General features: G+C 49.9%; 1 protein-coding gene across 3 annotated transcripts; it reads left to right on the top strand.

Annotated features, from left to right (window-relative positions):
- Positions 1-7477: 7477 nt before the first annotated feature.
- Arhgdia (Rho GDP dissociation inhibitor alpha) lies at positions 7478-11629 on the top strand. 3 transcript variants are annotated; one of them, XM_042283269.2, is made up of 7 exons: positions 7694-7823; positions 8989-9200; positions 9685-9768; positions 9981-10057; positions 10148-10211; positions 10298-10511; positions 11263-11467. In XM_042283269.2, exons 2-6 carry the CDS (start codon positions 9011-9013, stop codon positions 10495-10497), a joined length of 615 nt encoding a protein of 204 aa, XP_042139203.1. In that variant the 5' UTR covers positions 7694-7823; positions 8989-9010; the 3' UTR covers positions 10498-10511; positions 11263-11467. The 3 variants fall into 3 exon arrangements, with proteins under 3 accessions (XP_006987737.1, XP_042139203.1, XP_042139201.1); XM_006987675.4 differs by having other exon boundaries at positions 7478-7823; positions 10298-11629; XM_042283267.2 differs by lacking the exon at positions 7694-7823 and adding an exon at positions 8180-8311 and having other exon boundaries at positions 10298-11629.
- Positions 11630-14380: the final 2751 nt, after the last annotated feature.

The raw sequence follows: 14380 nt of genomic DNA, 5'->3' as shown, positions 1-14380 counted from the left end.
CACCACCGCCCGGCTGAAACATTTCTTATTCCTTTGGCCCAGATATCTTTGTAGATCCTGGCATCAAAACGCACATCTAAATTCCCATCTTCACTCAGATTTCTGGATTTCTTTGTGCACTAAGGGATGTGTTTCTTGACGCCCACTTCCTGGATGTACTTGTGAAATGCCAATGATACATTCTCAGGTCACCACTCTATTATGGCAGAAAATCCCTTCTCACTACCCATCTCTGAGGGAGCCATTCTGCCAGCCCCAAGTTGGAAACATTTATTTTTTACTTCCAAGATAAACTTTATTTTGATGAATGTTTCTGAGACATATCTCAGGGTGGCCTCAAGTTTTTTGTGTAGCTGAAGATGACTTTGAACTCCTGATCCTCCTGTTCTCATTTCCCAAGTGCAAGACTTGCAGGCATGTGCAACTGTGCTTGACTGCCCATGTGTATTTTTATTTGTATCGTGAAATGTTTGGTAGTATAACAGGATAGCATGTAGCCTAGCATGCATGAGACCTTGGTTTCTATCCCCAACACACACACACACACACACACACACACACACACACACACACACACACACACGAGTTAATATTAGGAGCAGGAGAGATGTTTCTAGAGTTAAAAGTGTATACTGAAGGAAAGTATGGTGATACACACCTTTAACAAACAAAAAAAGTGCATCTTGGGGCTGGAGAGATGGCTCAGTGGTTAAGAGCACCTAAATAAGACTGCTCTTCCAGAGGTCCTGAGTTCAATTCCCAGCAACCACATGGTGGCTCACAACCACCTGTAATGAGATCTGGTGCCCTCTTCTGGCCTGCAGGCAGAACACTGTATACATAATAAATAAATAAATAAATAAATAAATAAATAAATAAATAAATAAATAAATAAATAAATAATTAATTAAATAATTAAATAATTAAATAAATAATTAAATAATTAAATAAATAATTAAATAAATAATTAAATAAATAAATCTTTAAAAAAAAAAGTGCATCCTGGAGTTGTATTTCAAGCACTGGTCCACATCAGGGGGCTCAACAAACTCCCTTTAACTCTAGCTCCAGATGATCGAGTACCCTTCTGGCCTCCAGAGATACTGTGCACATACATACCACATGTAGACATACACATAATTTAAAAACAAATTAGCCGGGTGGTGGTGGCCCACGCCTTTAATCCCAGCACTCGGGAGGCAGAGCCAGGAGGATCTCTGTGAGTTCGAGGCCAGCCTGGGCTACCAAGTGAGTCCCAGGAAAGGCGCAAAGCTACGCAGAGAAACCCTGTCTCGAAAAACCAAAAATAAATAAATAAATAAATAAATAAATAAATAAATAAAAACAAATTAACAGGCCAGGCATGGTAGCACGTGCTTTTAATCCCAGCATTTGGGAGGTAGAGGCAGGCGGCTCTCTGTGAGTTCAAGGCCAGCCTGGTCTACAGAACAAGTTCTAGGACAGACTCCAAAGCTACACAGAGAAATCCTGTCTTGAAAAACAAAGACTAACAAAAACAAAACAAAAAGAAAAATTTAGCTAATTAGCTACTCAGGCGATTGAAGCAGGAAGAGTGAAAGTTTAAGGTCTCATGGTGAGATCTATCTCAAAACAACAACAACAACAAAGTTCAAGACCTGTCTGGGCTACAAAAGTGAGTTCAAAGCCAGCCCAGACTATTTAGTGAGTCCCTGTTTCCAAGGATTAAAAAAATAGGTTTGGGGACTGTTATAGCAAGTTCTTCTAAAATAAAACATTCCGGCTGGCCAGGTGGTGGTGGCACACGCCTTTAATCCCAGCACTTGGGAGGCAGAGCCAGGCGGATCTCTGAGTTCGAGGCCAGCCTGGGTTACAGCGTGAGTTCCAGGAAAGGCACAAAGCTACACAGAGAAACCCTGTCTCGAAAAACCAAAAAAAAAAAAAAAAAAAAAAATTCCAGGACTGAAGAGACAGCTTAATGGTTAAGAGTATTAGCTGCTCTTCCGGAGGACCCAGGTTCCATTTCCAGCCCCCACATGGCAGCTCACAACTGTCTGTAACTCCTGTTCCCGAGGATTTGGCACCCTCTCACAGACATACACAAAGGGAAAACATCAATGCACATAAAAATAAATCTTAAAAAAAAAAATTCACTCCATCCTTCAGGACAGCTCATTAAAACTCAGGAAGTAAACAACTAGGTAACTTCAAGAAGTCCCTAAATCTAACCAGATTCACTACCACCACCCCCAAGCTTATATAAGTAGTAAGGACTGCTTAGGGACAGTCAGAGAACAAGCCAAACTGCCTGCAAGAGGCAGAGACCAGTTGAACTGTCTGGAAGAGACAGTCTCCAACTTGTTGAGCTGCCTATGAGTCATGAAGTGAACTCCAGGTTTCCAGCTTTTGTGAACCATCACGCTGAAGTGGTGTGGGCTTTTGGTGACTGAGTCATTTCTGCTCCTGTAATACCTTAACCCATCCTCCTGTAAGTAACCCCAATAAGCCTCAATGCTTCACCAAGTTGGACTTCGGGTTTTTTTAATTTGGTCTGTCACCAGTGTTTGTGTTAACTGGTTGGTTGGTTGATTTTTTTTTTTTTTTCTTTTGGTTTTTCGAGACAGGGTTTCTCTGTGTAGCTTTGCGCCTTTTCTGGAACTCACTTGGTAGCCCAGGCTGGCCTCGAACTCACGGAGATCCGCCTGGCTCTGCCTCCCGAGTGCTGGGATTAAAGGCGTGCGCCACCGCCGCCCAGCAAAATGTATATATATATATATATATATATATATATATATTTTTTTTTTTTTTTTTTTTTTTTTTTGGTTTTTCGAGACAGGGTTTCTCTGTGTAGCTTTGCACCTTTCCTGGAACTCGCTTTGGAGACCAGGCTGGTCTCAAACTCACAGAGATCCGCTTGCCTCTGCCTCCCGAGTGCTGGGATTAAAGGTGTGCGCCACCCCCGCCCGGCAAGTTGGTTGATTTTTTGAGATACAGGGTTTCTCTGTGTAGTCCTGGCTGTCCTGGAACTCCCTCTGTAGACCAGGCTGGCCTTGAACTCAAGAGAACTGCCTCCCTGAGTTCTGGGATTAAAGGCATGCACCACCACCTCCTGGCTGTCACTGTTATTTTTTTTAAATCTGGTGTTAGATGTGGTATGAGAGAATGGCCCCTTTAAGCTCATTCATTTGAATGCACAGTCATCAGGTAGTACCACTACTTGAGAAGGATTAGGAGGTGTGGCCTTGCTGGAGGAAGTGTGTCACTAGGGGTGGGCTTTGAGGTTTCAAAAGTCCAAGCCATGCCCAGTGTCACTCTTTCTGCTGCCTGTGGATCCGGATGTAGAACTCTCAACTGCTTCTCCAGCATCATGTCTGCCTGTGTGCCACCATCCTTTCTGCCATAATGTAATGGACTAAACCTCTAAATCTCTGTACTGTATGCCAGCTCCAATTAAATGCTTCCTTTTATAAGAGTTGCCATGGTTATAGTGTCTCTTCACAGCAACAGAGCAATGACTAAGATAGTAGACATGGATGTCTTCTCAGGAATTATGTCACACAGTGGGGACAGAAGACATACCTCAGCTATAAAGGGACTGCTTGCTATTCAAGCACAAGGTCCTGAGTTAAGGTTCCAGAATATAAAGTGGAAAAACAAAAACAAAAACCAGGTGCAGTGGTATGCACTTGTAATTCTAGCACTGGGGAGGCTCCTAGAGCTTCCTGGCCCGCCAGAGCTTCCTGGCCCGCCAGCTAGCCAACTGTTGAATTCCTGGCCAAGTGAAAAACCCTGCCTCAAAAAAAAAAAAAAAAAAAAAAAAAAAAAAAAAAAACCCAAGATGGACAGACAGCTCCATCAGAGTAACATCAGTCCAGGCTTGCTGGTGAATGTCTTTAAACACTTGGGATATAGAAATAGATCAACCTGATCTATATAGAAAGTTCCAGACGAGCCAGGGCTACATAGTGAGCAGCTATCTAAGAAACAAGAAGCCCACAAAACTGAAAAGTTGACTTCGTGACTCCAATTGTGTGCACACACAAACACCAACACACAACAAAGACCCACTTACACTCTAAATAAATAAAATTGGGTGATTCTGGAAGATTACTTCATAAGAGCACTTGCTCTGGACAAAGCACAAAACCTTACCTGCTGAATCCCAGAACCCTCATAAAAAGCTGGGTATCAGCCTGATGCGGTAGCACACACCTTTAGTCCAAGCACTCAGGAAGCAGAGGCATGCAGATCTCTGAGGCTGGCCTACATAGTGAGTTACAGGCTAGCCAGGGCTCCACAGTGAAATCCTGCCTCAAAAAACAACAACAACAAGCAAGCAAAAAAACAAGAAAATGCTGGATATGGCTCTGGGTGCCAGTAACCCAGGAAACTGGAGAGGAAAGCAGAGATAGGCAGATCCTGAGAACTTGCCAGCCAACTCAATATGGCAAGCTTCCAGTTTAGTGAGAGACCCTGTCTCAAGACAATAAAGGAGACAACAGTAGAGAGATACACTTGATGTCCTGCTCTGGGCTCTGCATGCACACACAAAGACACATGCATTTGCACATTCATGTGCATGCATTACACATACAAAATTAAAAATAGGGTTGGAAATGTAGCACAGTGCTAGACAGCTTGCCTGAAGTGTGAAACCCTGGTTTCAATCCCTAGTTCCAAAAATAAAATTTAAAAAAAAGGAAAGTCTGGGCTGGGCTCTGGTGGTACACACCTTTGATTCCAGCACTCAGGAGGCAGAGGCAGGCAGATCTCTGTGAGTTTGAGGCCAGCCTGGTCTACAGAGTGAGTTCCAGGACAGCCAGCTGTTACATGGAGAAATCCTCAAAAAGAAAAAGAAGAAAAGAAAGAAGGAAAGAAAATGCTGAGGTTCGTACTTTTTGAAGATTTATGTATGTGTGTGTTGGGGGGATGGAGGCTGTATGAGTTTTACTTATACCACATACATGAAGGTGCCCTTGGAGGGCAGAGTCTTTTGGAACTGGAGTTTCAAGTGGTTGTAAGCTGCCTGATATGCATACTGCGAGCAACCAAGCTCTCTCTCCAGACCCTTATTATTTTGTAAATGTGTATGTGTGTACATACCTAACTATCTATCTATTTATGTATCTATATATCTATAGATATATGTATGTCTTAGTTGCTTTGTTGTTGTTATTGTTGTTTGGCTTTTCAACACAGGGTTTCTCTGTGTAACGCTGGCTGTCCGGGAACTCACTCTGTAGACCAGGCTGACTTCAAACTCACAGAGATCCACCTGCCTCTGCCTCAGCTTCCTGACTGTTGGGATTAAAACTCATGTGCCATCACTGCCCGGCAAGACAGCTTCTTTGTATACCCTTAGTTGTTCTGGAACTAGCTCTGTAGACCAGGCTGGCTTCAAACTCATAGAAATCCGCCTGCCTTCTGAGTGCTGGAATTAAAAGCGTATGCCACCACCATCCTCCATCAGTATTTTTAAGCATCAAACCTTACAAATTATGATGCAAACTAAAACAATTCACAATATAATCAGGGAAAATACTGACTGAGTTTTTAAAGATTTTTGTTGTTAATTTTTTTTTTCCCAAATGTCAATCACCATAGTAGGAAAAGCTTGGAGGCAGGGTTAGGCTGGAGATGATAGCTCAGCATTTTAGAGCACTGGGTCCTTTTCAGAGAGGTCTCAGGTCCAATTCTAGCATTCACAACTAGTATAACTCCAATTGCAGAGCTTCCAACGCCCTCTTCTGACCTCTGTGGGTACTGCATACACATGGTGAAAGACATTCATCCTGGCAAAGCATTTATATGTTGTATATCTTGTTTGTATTCTGACAAATAAAGCTTGCCTGTAGATCAGAGGGCAGAGCTGGCCACTAGTTAACCATAGAGGCCAGGCTGTAGTGGCACACATTTCTAATCCCAGCACTTGGGAGGTGGAGACAAGAATATAAGGAGGGTGGAATCAGGAAGTCGGCTCCCCATTCAGTCTGAGATTTCATAGAGGTAAGAACTCTCTAGTGGATGGTTGCTCTGCTTCTCTGATCTTTCGGCTTTCACTCTCAATATCTGACTCCGGGTTTTTAAAGACCAAATAGATTTGTGCTTCATTTATATACATAAAATAAAAATAAATCTAAAAAATAAAAAAGCCGAGCAACGGTGGTGCACACCTTTAATCCCAGCACTCGGGAGGCAGAGCCAGGCAGGTCTCTGAGTTCGAGGCCAGACTGGTCTACAGAGGGAGATCCAGGACAGCCACCAAAACTACATGGATAAACTCTGTCTCGAAAAACCAAACAAGAAAAGAAAAGAAAGAAAAACGAACCCGGTGGTAGTGGCACTCATCTTTCATCCCAGCACTTGGGAGGCAGAGGTAAGCAGATCTCTGTGAGTTTGAGGCCAGCCTGGTCTATACAGCGAGTTCTTAGACACACTCCAAAGCTACACAGATAAACCCTGTCTTGAAAAACCAAAAAAAGCCAAAAAAAAAAAAAAAAAAAAAAAAAAAAGCCGGGCGGTAGTGGCGCACGCCTTTAATCCCAGCACCCTTTAATCCCAGCACCGGGGAGGCAGAGGCAGGCGGATATTTGTGAGTTCAACGCCAGCGTGATCTACAGAGTGAGATCCAGGAAAGGAACAAAAAGAAGCCTCTCTGGAAGATTTGCACTTGGAGCCAAGTGTTTCAAACTAGGGAGCTGTAGGTGAGTCATAGTTCAATCAACTAGGCCCACCCTGGTGCAGGACCATGAGCCTCCTGAAAAGCTAGCTTGGCACACTTCTGGACGTGTGTGTGTGTGTGTGTGTGTGTGTGTGTGTGTGTGTGTGTGTGTGTTTGTTTGTGTAAGGCAAGCCAAATCTCAGAATAAGAGTGGGAATAATCGAGTGTTGATGGAGTTTGGTTTTGAAATAGTTTTCCATAGAGGAGCAGGGTATTGCAGATCCATCTTCCTTAGAGACAAAAATACTACTCGAAATAGTCGTTTGAAAGCACAATAGTTGGTTTGCTTCAAAGCTGCGATGTGTGGCCAGAGGATATAAGGGCTTGGATGAAATAACTCGGCCATAATTGTTGAAGACAGATACAGGGACCACTGGATTCCTAATGTTCTCTTTTAAACTTGTGACGGGGGCCAGCAGCTGTCTCCTGGATGCCACAGGGCAGGTATGCCCAACAGAGGACCAAGTGATGGTTTTTGTTGGATTACAGAAATTCCGTAGATCGCCTTAGGTTCCTGCCTCCTCTCCGTGTGAGGCTACCCTTGGGAAGGCCACTACTCTTACGGAGTAGCAGGAACTGAATCCTCGGGAGGAACGAGCTGCTGGCTCAATCACACAACGGGAAGCCCCCGGCCAGGCCCTCCCTCCAGTAAGGGCGTCCTGTCCTTAAAACTGGAATGCATGGGGATTCGGGAGGGCGCACGGCCTCCAGAGCGAAGCGCGGGCGGCGCAGTGACGCGGTGGCGCCGCATCGGAGGACCCTGGTTCTGCAGATTCCAGGGACAATGGGACAAGGCCCAGGCGCAGCAGTTACGGAACCCTGGGAGCCACGAGGTGGCCGCGCGCCGCTGCTCTGGAAGAAAAGGCGCTCGCCACACAAACACAAGCGCTAGACGTTCGATGTCCGGCGCCAGCCCGCCGGCCCACGCGGGACGCGCCCACGAGGCCCGCCGCAAAATGGCGACGGCGCCGACCGGCGCCCCCTGCCGGCGCATGCGCACGGCGACCCCGCCCGCGAGAGCGGAAGTCTTGTGACCCCGGAAGTGACCGTCCGAGCGGCGGGCGGCGGACGACGTTCGTCATTTGGTTTGGGAGGGAGCGCGAGAGCGGCGGTCGAGCCTCCGGTGAGTGGGCGCGTTGCATGGCGCGGCGCGGCGCGGCGCGCGAGCGGGGGGAGTGGGTTGGCTTTGTGCCGCGACCCCGGCAGCTGCGGAGCTCGCGGGCGGGGCGCGGTCACGACGGCGGGCGGGGCGGGCCGGGGGCGCCTCGGAGCTGCTGCCCGAAGGGCCGCCGCTGCTCAGGCCTGGGCGCCAGGTGCCAGCGAGACCCAATCCCGGGCCGCGCGGGCGGGGTCCGGCGTGGGGCCTCGCCCGGAGCTCCCGCCGCGCGGCCCCGCCCCGCCCAGATTGCGGGCCCTGCGGAAGTGCGGGCCGCGCCCTGGATGCTGTCGCCCGCGGCCACGCTTGGCCGCGTCGGGCGGGGTCGCCTGGAGCCTCCCGGTTTGGACCGGATCGCCGCTTTATCTGTTTCTTTGGCGGACACCCCTCAGAGGGACGACGGCGTGGGGCCTTGTGTCAGGGCTGATCCCTGCGCATCGCCTGCAGGGATCCGAGTGGGTTTCTGGGAGACATTTGGGGATCTGCGGAACTGAAAGGGACCCGAGGCGCTTCCGTCCTGCTTGGTTCTGCACCGCCGCTGACGCGTTAGAGTCAGGGCCCAGAAAGAGGTTCCTGAAATTATTTGCAAGCGATGCACCAGCTCCCAAGTTGCATTTGCAGACCCTCACAATCGAGGACAGGCTTGCATATTTAGGATCTCCTTTGGGCTCTTAAGCGGTCGCCTCATAGTTGAGCTTAGGACAGTATTCCATTGGCAGGAACGAACAGACCCTTGTCCTGCACGTGGCTAAGACATAGAGCATCCCCGTTATAAGAGAATTTACCTCCATGACCCAGTAGGAGTGTCTTGGGATTAGCGCCTGGGCAGTTAGGGGCAGGAGGAGCAGGGCCCAAGGGATTTAGCGATGCGTCTGCCTGTTGTGTTCGGTCTGGAGGCTACTTATTCTGTATGGGGAGGAAGGGTGTTTTCTTCTCTGAGGAACAGGCTTCGGTCCCCATTTTGTTGCTTCTGATGTACTCGGGGTGTAGCCTCTGAGTTAGCTGGGCAGTGGCAGCAACTTTGCTCCAGGTTCTCCGCATGGCCGCCTCCATCATTCCCTGCAGGTGTCAGGGTCTCTCTAGGTTGGAATGCCTCCAGGCTGTCACAGTCCTGCTCACTCCCCATCCACAGGTGTCCCAGGCTAGAGGTGAGCATGGCAGAACAGGAACCCACTGCTGAGCAGCTTGCCCAGATAGCGGCTGAGAATGAGGAAGATGAGCACTCAGTCAACTACAAGCCCCCAGCCCAGAAGAGCATCCAGGAGATCCAGGAACTGGACAAGGATGATGAGAGCCTTCGAAAGTATAAGGAAGCCCTGCTGGGCCGAGTGGCTGTCTCTGCAGGTAAGTGGGTAGGAGTAAGGATGTCTGTCACCTGACCCTGTCACCACTCCCTTTCTAGTCTGCCTCCCTCCTTCCAGGGAGTTGGAAAAAAAAAAAAACTAAGGAGCCGGGCGGTGGTGGCGCACGCCTTTAATCCCAGCACTCGGGAGGCAGAGGCAGGCGGATCTCTGTGAGTTCGAGGCCAGCCTGGGCTACCAAGTGAGATCCAGGAAAGGCGCAAAGCTACACAAGAGAAACCCTGTCTCGGAAAACCAAAAAAAAAAAAAAAAAAAAAAAACTAAGGAATGGGGATCTGACCTTTTTGCTTTTTTATTGGTGCTTTGCCTGCATGTATGTGTGAGGGTGTCAGATCTTGGAGTTACAGACAATTGTTAGCTGCCATGTGGGTGCTGGGAACTGAACCTAGGTCCTCTGGAAGAGCAGTCTGTGCTCTTAACCTCTGAGCCATCTCTCCAGCCCCTGACTCTTGACTCTCACTCTCCAGACCCCAATGTCCCCAACGTCATTGTGACCCGCCTGACCTTGGTATGCAGCACCGCCCCAGGCCCTCTGGAACTGGACCTGACAGGTGAGTGGGTATTGGAGCTCCTGGGTGGGGCTAGCTGGCATCCAGCCACTGCCCCTAAAAATAATTTTCTACACGGGTGCCCTCTGGTGGGGCAGAGGGGAAGTGCAGCCTAGTGCTCTCAAACTCTGCTTTGTGTCAAGGAAGGGCCTGCTGATTGTAGGGGCAGCGTGGAAAGCCTCCAAGCAATCAACTGAGCCTTCTCCCCAATACAGGTGATCTGGAGAGCTTCAAGAAACAGTCATTTGTGTTGAAGGAAGGTGTGGAGTACCGGATAAAAATCTCTTTCCGGGTAAGATGGAGGAGGCCTTGAGAGTCCTGGCAAAGAGGGGCAGAGGAGCAGGACTGGGGAGCCAGCTGACCTCGTTCTGTGTCCCCACAGGTGAACAGAGAGATCGTCTCAGGCATGAAGTACATCCAGCACACATACAGGAAAGGGGTCAAAAGTAAGTGGGTGGACCTATAGAGTGGAGAGTCTGTGGGTTTAGGGGGGCTCTGCATCCCCAGTAACCATGCCTCTCCTGCCCCACAGTTGACAAGACTGACTACATGGTCGGGAGCTATGGGCCCCGGGCTGAGGAGTATGAGTTCCTGACACCCATGGAGGAGGCCCCCAAAGGCATGCTCGCTCGGGGCAGTTACAACATCAAGTCCCGCTTCACAGACGATGACAAGACTGACCACCTGTCCTGGGAGTGGAATCTCACCATCAAAAAGGAATGGAAGGACTGAGCTCCAGCTGGGAGGTGGGCAGGGCGACGGACAGACAGAAGGACCGACATGCCCCACCCTAGACCCCTACCCACCCCAAACCAAAGTGCTGACAGGACCCTCCCTCTCCGTTCCTCCCTGGTCCACTCAGGCAGGCAGCTCTTCTGTCTGCCCTCCTCCACCTCCTGCCTGCAGGCCCCCGTGGTCTCCAGTGTCACGTTGCTGCTTCTGCCTGTACAGTGGGGGAGGGGTTCCAGCCTAGGCCTCCAATCTGCTGTGTACCTCCAGGTTCCCTCTGTCTTCCCTTCCTCAGGCCCTGGCTTCTAGAATGGAATGGAACACTGTCTGGGTTGCCCAGCCAACTCTGTCTCTGCCCCAGCTGAGCTAGGTTCCTCAGCGTGGGAAAGGGCTGTCTGTCTGTCCTCCACCCCACCACTCCCTGGCCAGGTCATCCGTCACTGTCAGTCACTGTCTAACCATGATGCCTTAACATGTGGAGCGTGTGCTGGGGGCCGTCGCTAACTCTTAACTCCCCGTCTGCATGAGCATGTGGTCTCCCCGTCCTTGCCTTGTCTGCCATCCCCATCCTGGTGACCCACCCCGAGAGGCCTGGGGTGTGCTGCTGTTGCTTCCTGCAGGCCTGGCCAGCTCCTTCCCTCCCCCAGTGGCCAGGGTTGAGGGTGGCTCCAGTAGCTGGGGGAGGGTCAATTGCCAAACTCAATGCCTCCAGCCCCATCTAGGAGGCAGGATAGGGTGCCTCATTCCTCTGCCTTCTCTGTCCTCTAGGCAGCACTCAAAGCCCCTGTCCCCACAGAGAGCCCCCGAGGGACAAAGCCAGCCGAGCCTTACTTGTCTCACCTGGGCCCTATGGCCTGAACCTCGTGCCTGGCCTGTCAGTATTTATTGCCTCCATTTGGGCCAGCTGGCCTGATGCCTCTGCCCTGGCTCTTGGTGCCACCATCCCTGGGCAGGCCCTCTCCGGACCCAGCCAGGACAGACGTGGGACCAAGTGCACACAGTTGGGAGCTGTCTCCTGTGCCTCCCTCCCCACCCCCGTTCCCCGTGTGGTGTCTGCCAGGCCTAGGCCTCAACAGGCAGAGGAGCCTGTCCCTGCTTCTCTTCTGACTGGGAAATAAACACCCCTGAAGGAGTCTGGGGTGGTGTGGTCTATGCTACTTGTGGGGTTTGGAGGGAATGGCAAGACTCCAGTGGAGGGTGGAGGTCCCTCAGGTGGATATTCCCTGGCTAAGAGGCTGTCTGCTGCTAACAGCCTTGTGTCTTTGCTACTGGCTTCCTGTGGAGAAGTGAATATAAAACAAACCCCAGATCCATGGGTGACACGACTCATAAACCTAGACCCTGGCTGGCAGTTGGGATTGGAGTTAAGGGTCACACTGTCGGCCCTAGGCATAGAGCGGGATTGCTTGGATCAGCATACCCTAGCGGGACCTTGCATGCCACCCTGGGTACATCATTTGGGTTATCTCACAGGAGATGTCTATGGAATAGGAACTCTGCTGAAAGATCTAGAACCTTGAGAGACTCATGTGGGTCTGCACAACTTCTGTGTGAGGGGTTCCATGCTGGCTGGATCAGCAAGTCACCGCCATGGAAGCATCGCCCCGTATCTCCAGTAGAGGGCTCTCTAGAGCACCTACAAGGCTACATACAGGGACAGGACCATTGCACTACATGGAAGCTCATACTGGAACCCTAAAAGCCAATGGTCCTCAGCCAGTGCAACACTAGCTCCTACATAGTCCTCAAGTGACCAGAGAGGCAGGATTACCTGTCTGCCTCTGAGCACATTGAAAGACATCTAGTAACCTCAAAGCCCCTCCCTGCCCTTACGGGGATGTGTATACGGTGACCAACATCAAGAAGGAGTCACTCCAGAACCTTCCATTTTGGCCTGATTAAGTTCTTCGGTAAAGTGGTTGTACTGTTCATGCAGCTAGTAGTAGTGGTCAGCTGCTTCCCTGCAGCCCTCCCAGTCTTGCCTTTGGGGTCCACCAACGACCAGTGGGGTGAAACTTTACTGGAGCTGGTCAGGCGATGCCTTTTTATCTTGCCACTGACTGCTGATCACAAGTCGGGTCATGTCAACCATCTTTACCAGGTCTGTGGAAGCCCACAGAATACCAGAGCTAGGCTTCTGCCGGACACTGACCTGGTAATAGCAGCCCCTTGCAGTAGGCAGTCAAATTGTTGACCCAAGCCTCTCCCAGAAATGTTCCTGGCACCAGCAGTCAGGCAGGCCTGAGCAGGGTGAGGCCCTTTCCCGAAGCTTTGCAGCCTTACAAATACAGGACCAGTCAACTCTCCTAGATCAAATTTTTATTCTGTCAGCAATTCCGTTTATCAAACATGGCCTTCTGAAGCTGGAATTGGACTAAGAAACAATCTTACAGCTCCAGGTCTGTCCTGGCCTGGTCGGTGTGTGAACTCAGACCCTGAGTGCCAAGTGTGCAAGCACACTGCCAACAGCGAGGACTTTGCTCCGACTCCTCCCTGTGCAGGTTAACTTACAATGGTCTAATAAAGTGCAGGACGTGTTCCTTAGGTCCCAAGTCTAACTATATCTTCCCTATCTCACCCCAACCTGTTCCTGTGCTGTGTTCCAAGGCCTGACCTCTTCCCCCCACCAACTTCTCTCTATCCATGACTCCCAGGAATCCCTGGTTTCTAGCTTTTCAGCCACCTCCGGACAGGCCACCTTCCCTGAGGAAGGTGATGGGTTGTAGGTAGTCAGTTGAGCAGTAATTATCAGCCAGTTTGATTTACAGGAACCTTCCCCATGCCCAGCACCACCCTGTACCAACCAAAGCTACTATACTCACAGGGGCTGTGGGCGCCCTGTCCTGCTTCCCACTTGTCCCCAGCACTCTCAGTTCACCCTCCAGCACAGATCTTGTGACCAGTAGCATCAATCTGCTGTTCATCCTGCCAGCTGAAGAGGAGTTGCTTGGTTCTGAGAACTCCTAACAGTAATAGCCAAAAATGATCAATAACTCAACCCTAGTTAATGAGTACTTTCTCTGAGTGAGATTCTTTCCTGAAGGATATTTTGATACATTTCCAATGGCCAGAGAAATGTGTTACAGCCAGTGTGGATCTTGCATGACTCTAGGGTGTCCAAACTACCTCTTCCACAGTGGGAGCTGCTCTTTGAAGGTATAAGACAGGCTTGGGAGCAAAAGTAAGTCACCAGCTTAGCCCTCAAGGCCAAGGTGTTCAGATGATCCAACTTGCATTCATAACATAATACCTGTACGTTATGAGACTACTCAACAAACCCAGAGGACCGGGAATTTCAGGCCTCCCTCTGGCTTCTCAAGAACTCAGAGCTGTGTCTGTGTTTGGGTCTGTGTAGAAGACCAATGCGGGAAGAGCAGACATTCATCAGTCTAAGACTCTGTGACCATACAGGAGACAACATGCCTCAGGGCTGGCCCCTCTTTTCACACAATGTCAGTAGCCCTACCCTGTTATTGTAGATAGGGCAGCTGCCTGCATTGAGTGTTATCCATTCTGTGTCTGCCGCTGGCCGCCCAGAGATGAGCTGAGATGCAGTCCTACCTACTTCGATCTGTCTTGTATGCATCTGGAACGCTCTTCTCTACTTGGTCCATTTCTTATATTTTACCTCTGTGTCCTGGAGGCAAGTTGTCTTTAACATACTCACACCCTCCTACTCTGTTCCCTTTCACAGACAAAACATCCCACCCCTAGTATTTGCTACCAAAACCCTGAGACTTTTGAGGGTTATTTACCAGGTGCAGTTGAACACACTTGTGACCCAGTGAGTTAAGAGGCAGAGGCAGTAGGGCCGCTGAGATTCAGGGCCTGGGTGGTCTACACAGTGAGTGTCAAGACAACAGGGCTGGCTCGGAGGGGATAGAGG

This window comes from Peromyscus maniculatus, chromosome 8, assembly GCF_049852395.1.
Source record: "Peromyscus maniculatus bairdii isolate BWxNUB_F1_BW_parent chromosome 8, HU_Pman_BW_mat_3.1, whole genome shotgun sequence".
Taxonomy (NCBI): Eukaryota; Metazoa; Chordata; class Mammalia; order Rodentia; family Cricetidae; genus Peromyscus; species Peromyscus maniculatus.
Note: the sequence above shows the minus strand (reverse complement) of the source record. Positions and strands in the feature narration are given on the sequence as shown.

Excerpts from the sequence above, each read along its gene's own strand:
- Arhgdia (XM_006987675.4), top strand. The coding sequence starts at position 9,011 with ATGGCAGAACAGGAACCCACTGCTGAGCAGCTTGCCCAGATAGCGGCT. Across the intron at positions 9,769-9,980 it reads TCTGGAACTGGACCTGACAG|GTGATCTGGAGAGCTTCAAG; the intron begins GTGAGTGGGTAT and ends TCCCCAATACAG. Across the intron at positions 10,212-10,297 it reads ATACAGGAAAGGGGTCAAAA|TTGACAAGACTGACTACATG; the intron begins GTAAGTGGGTGG and ends CCTGCCCCACAG.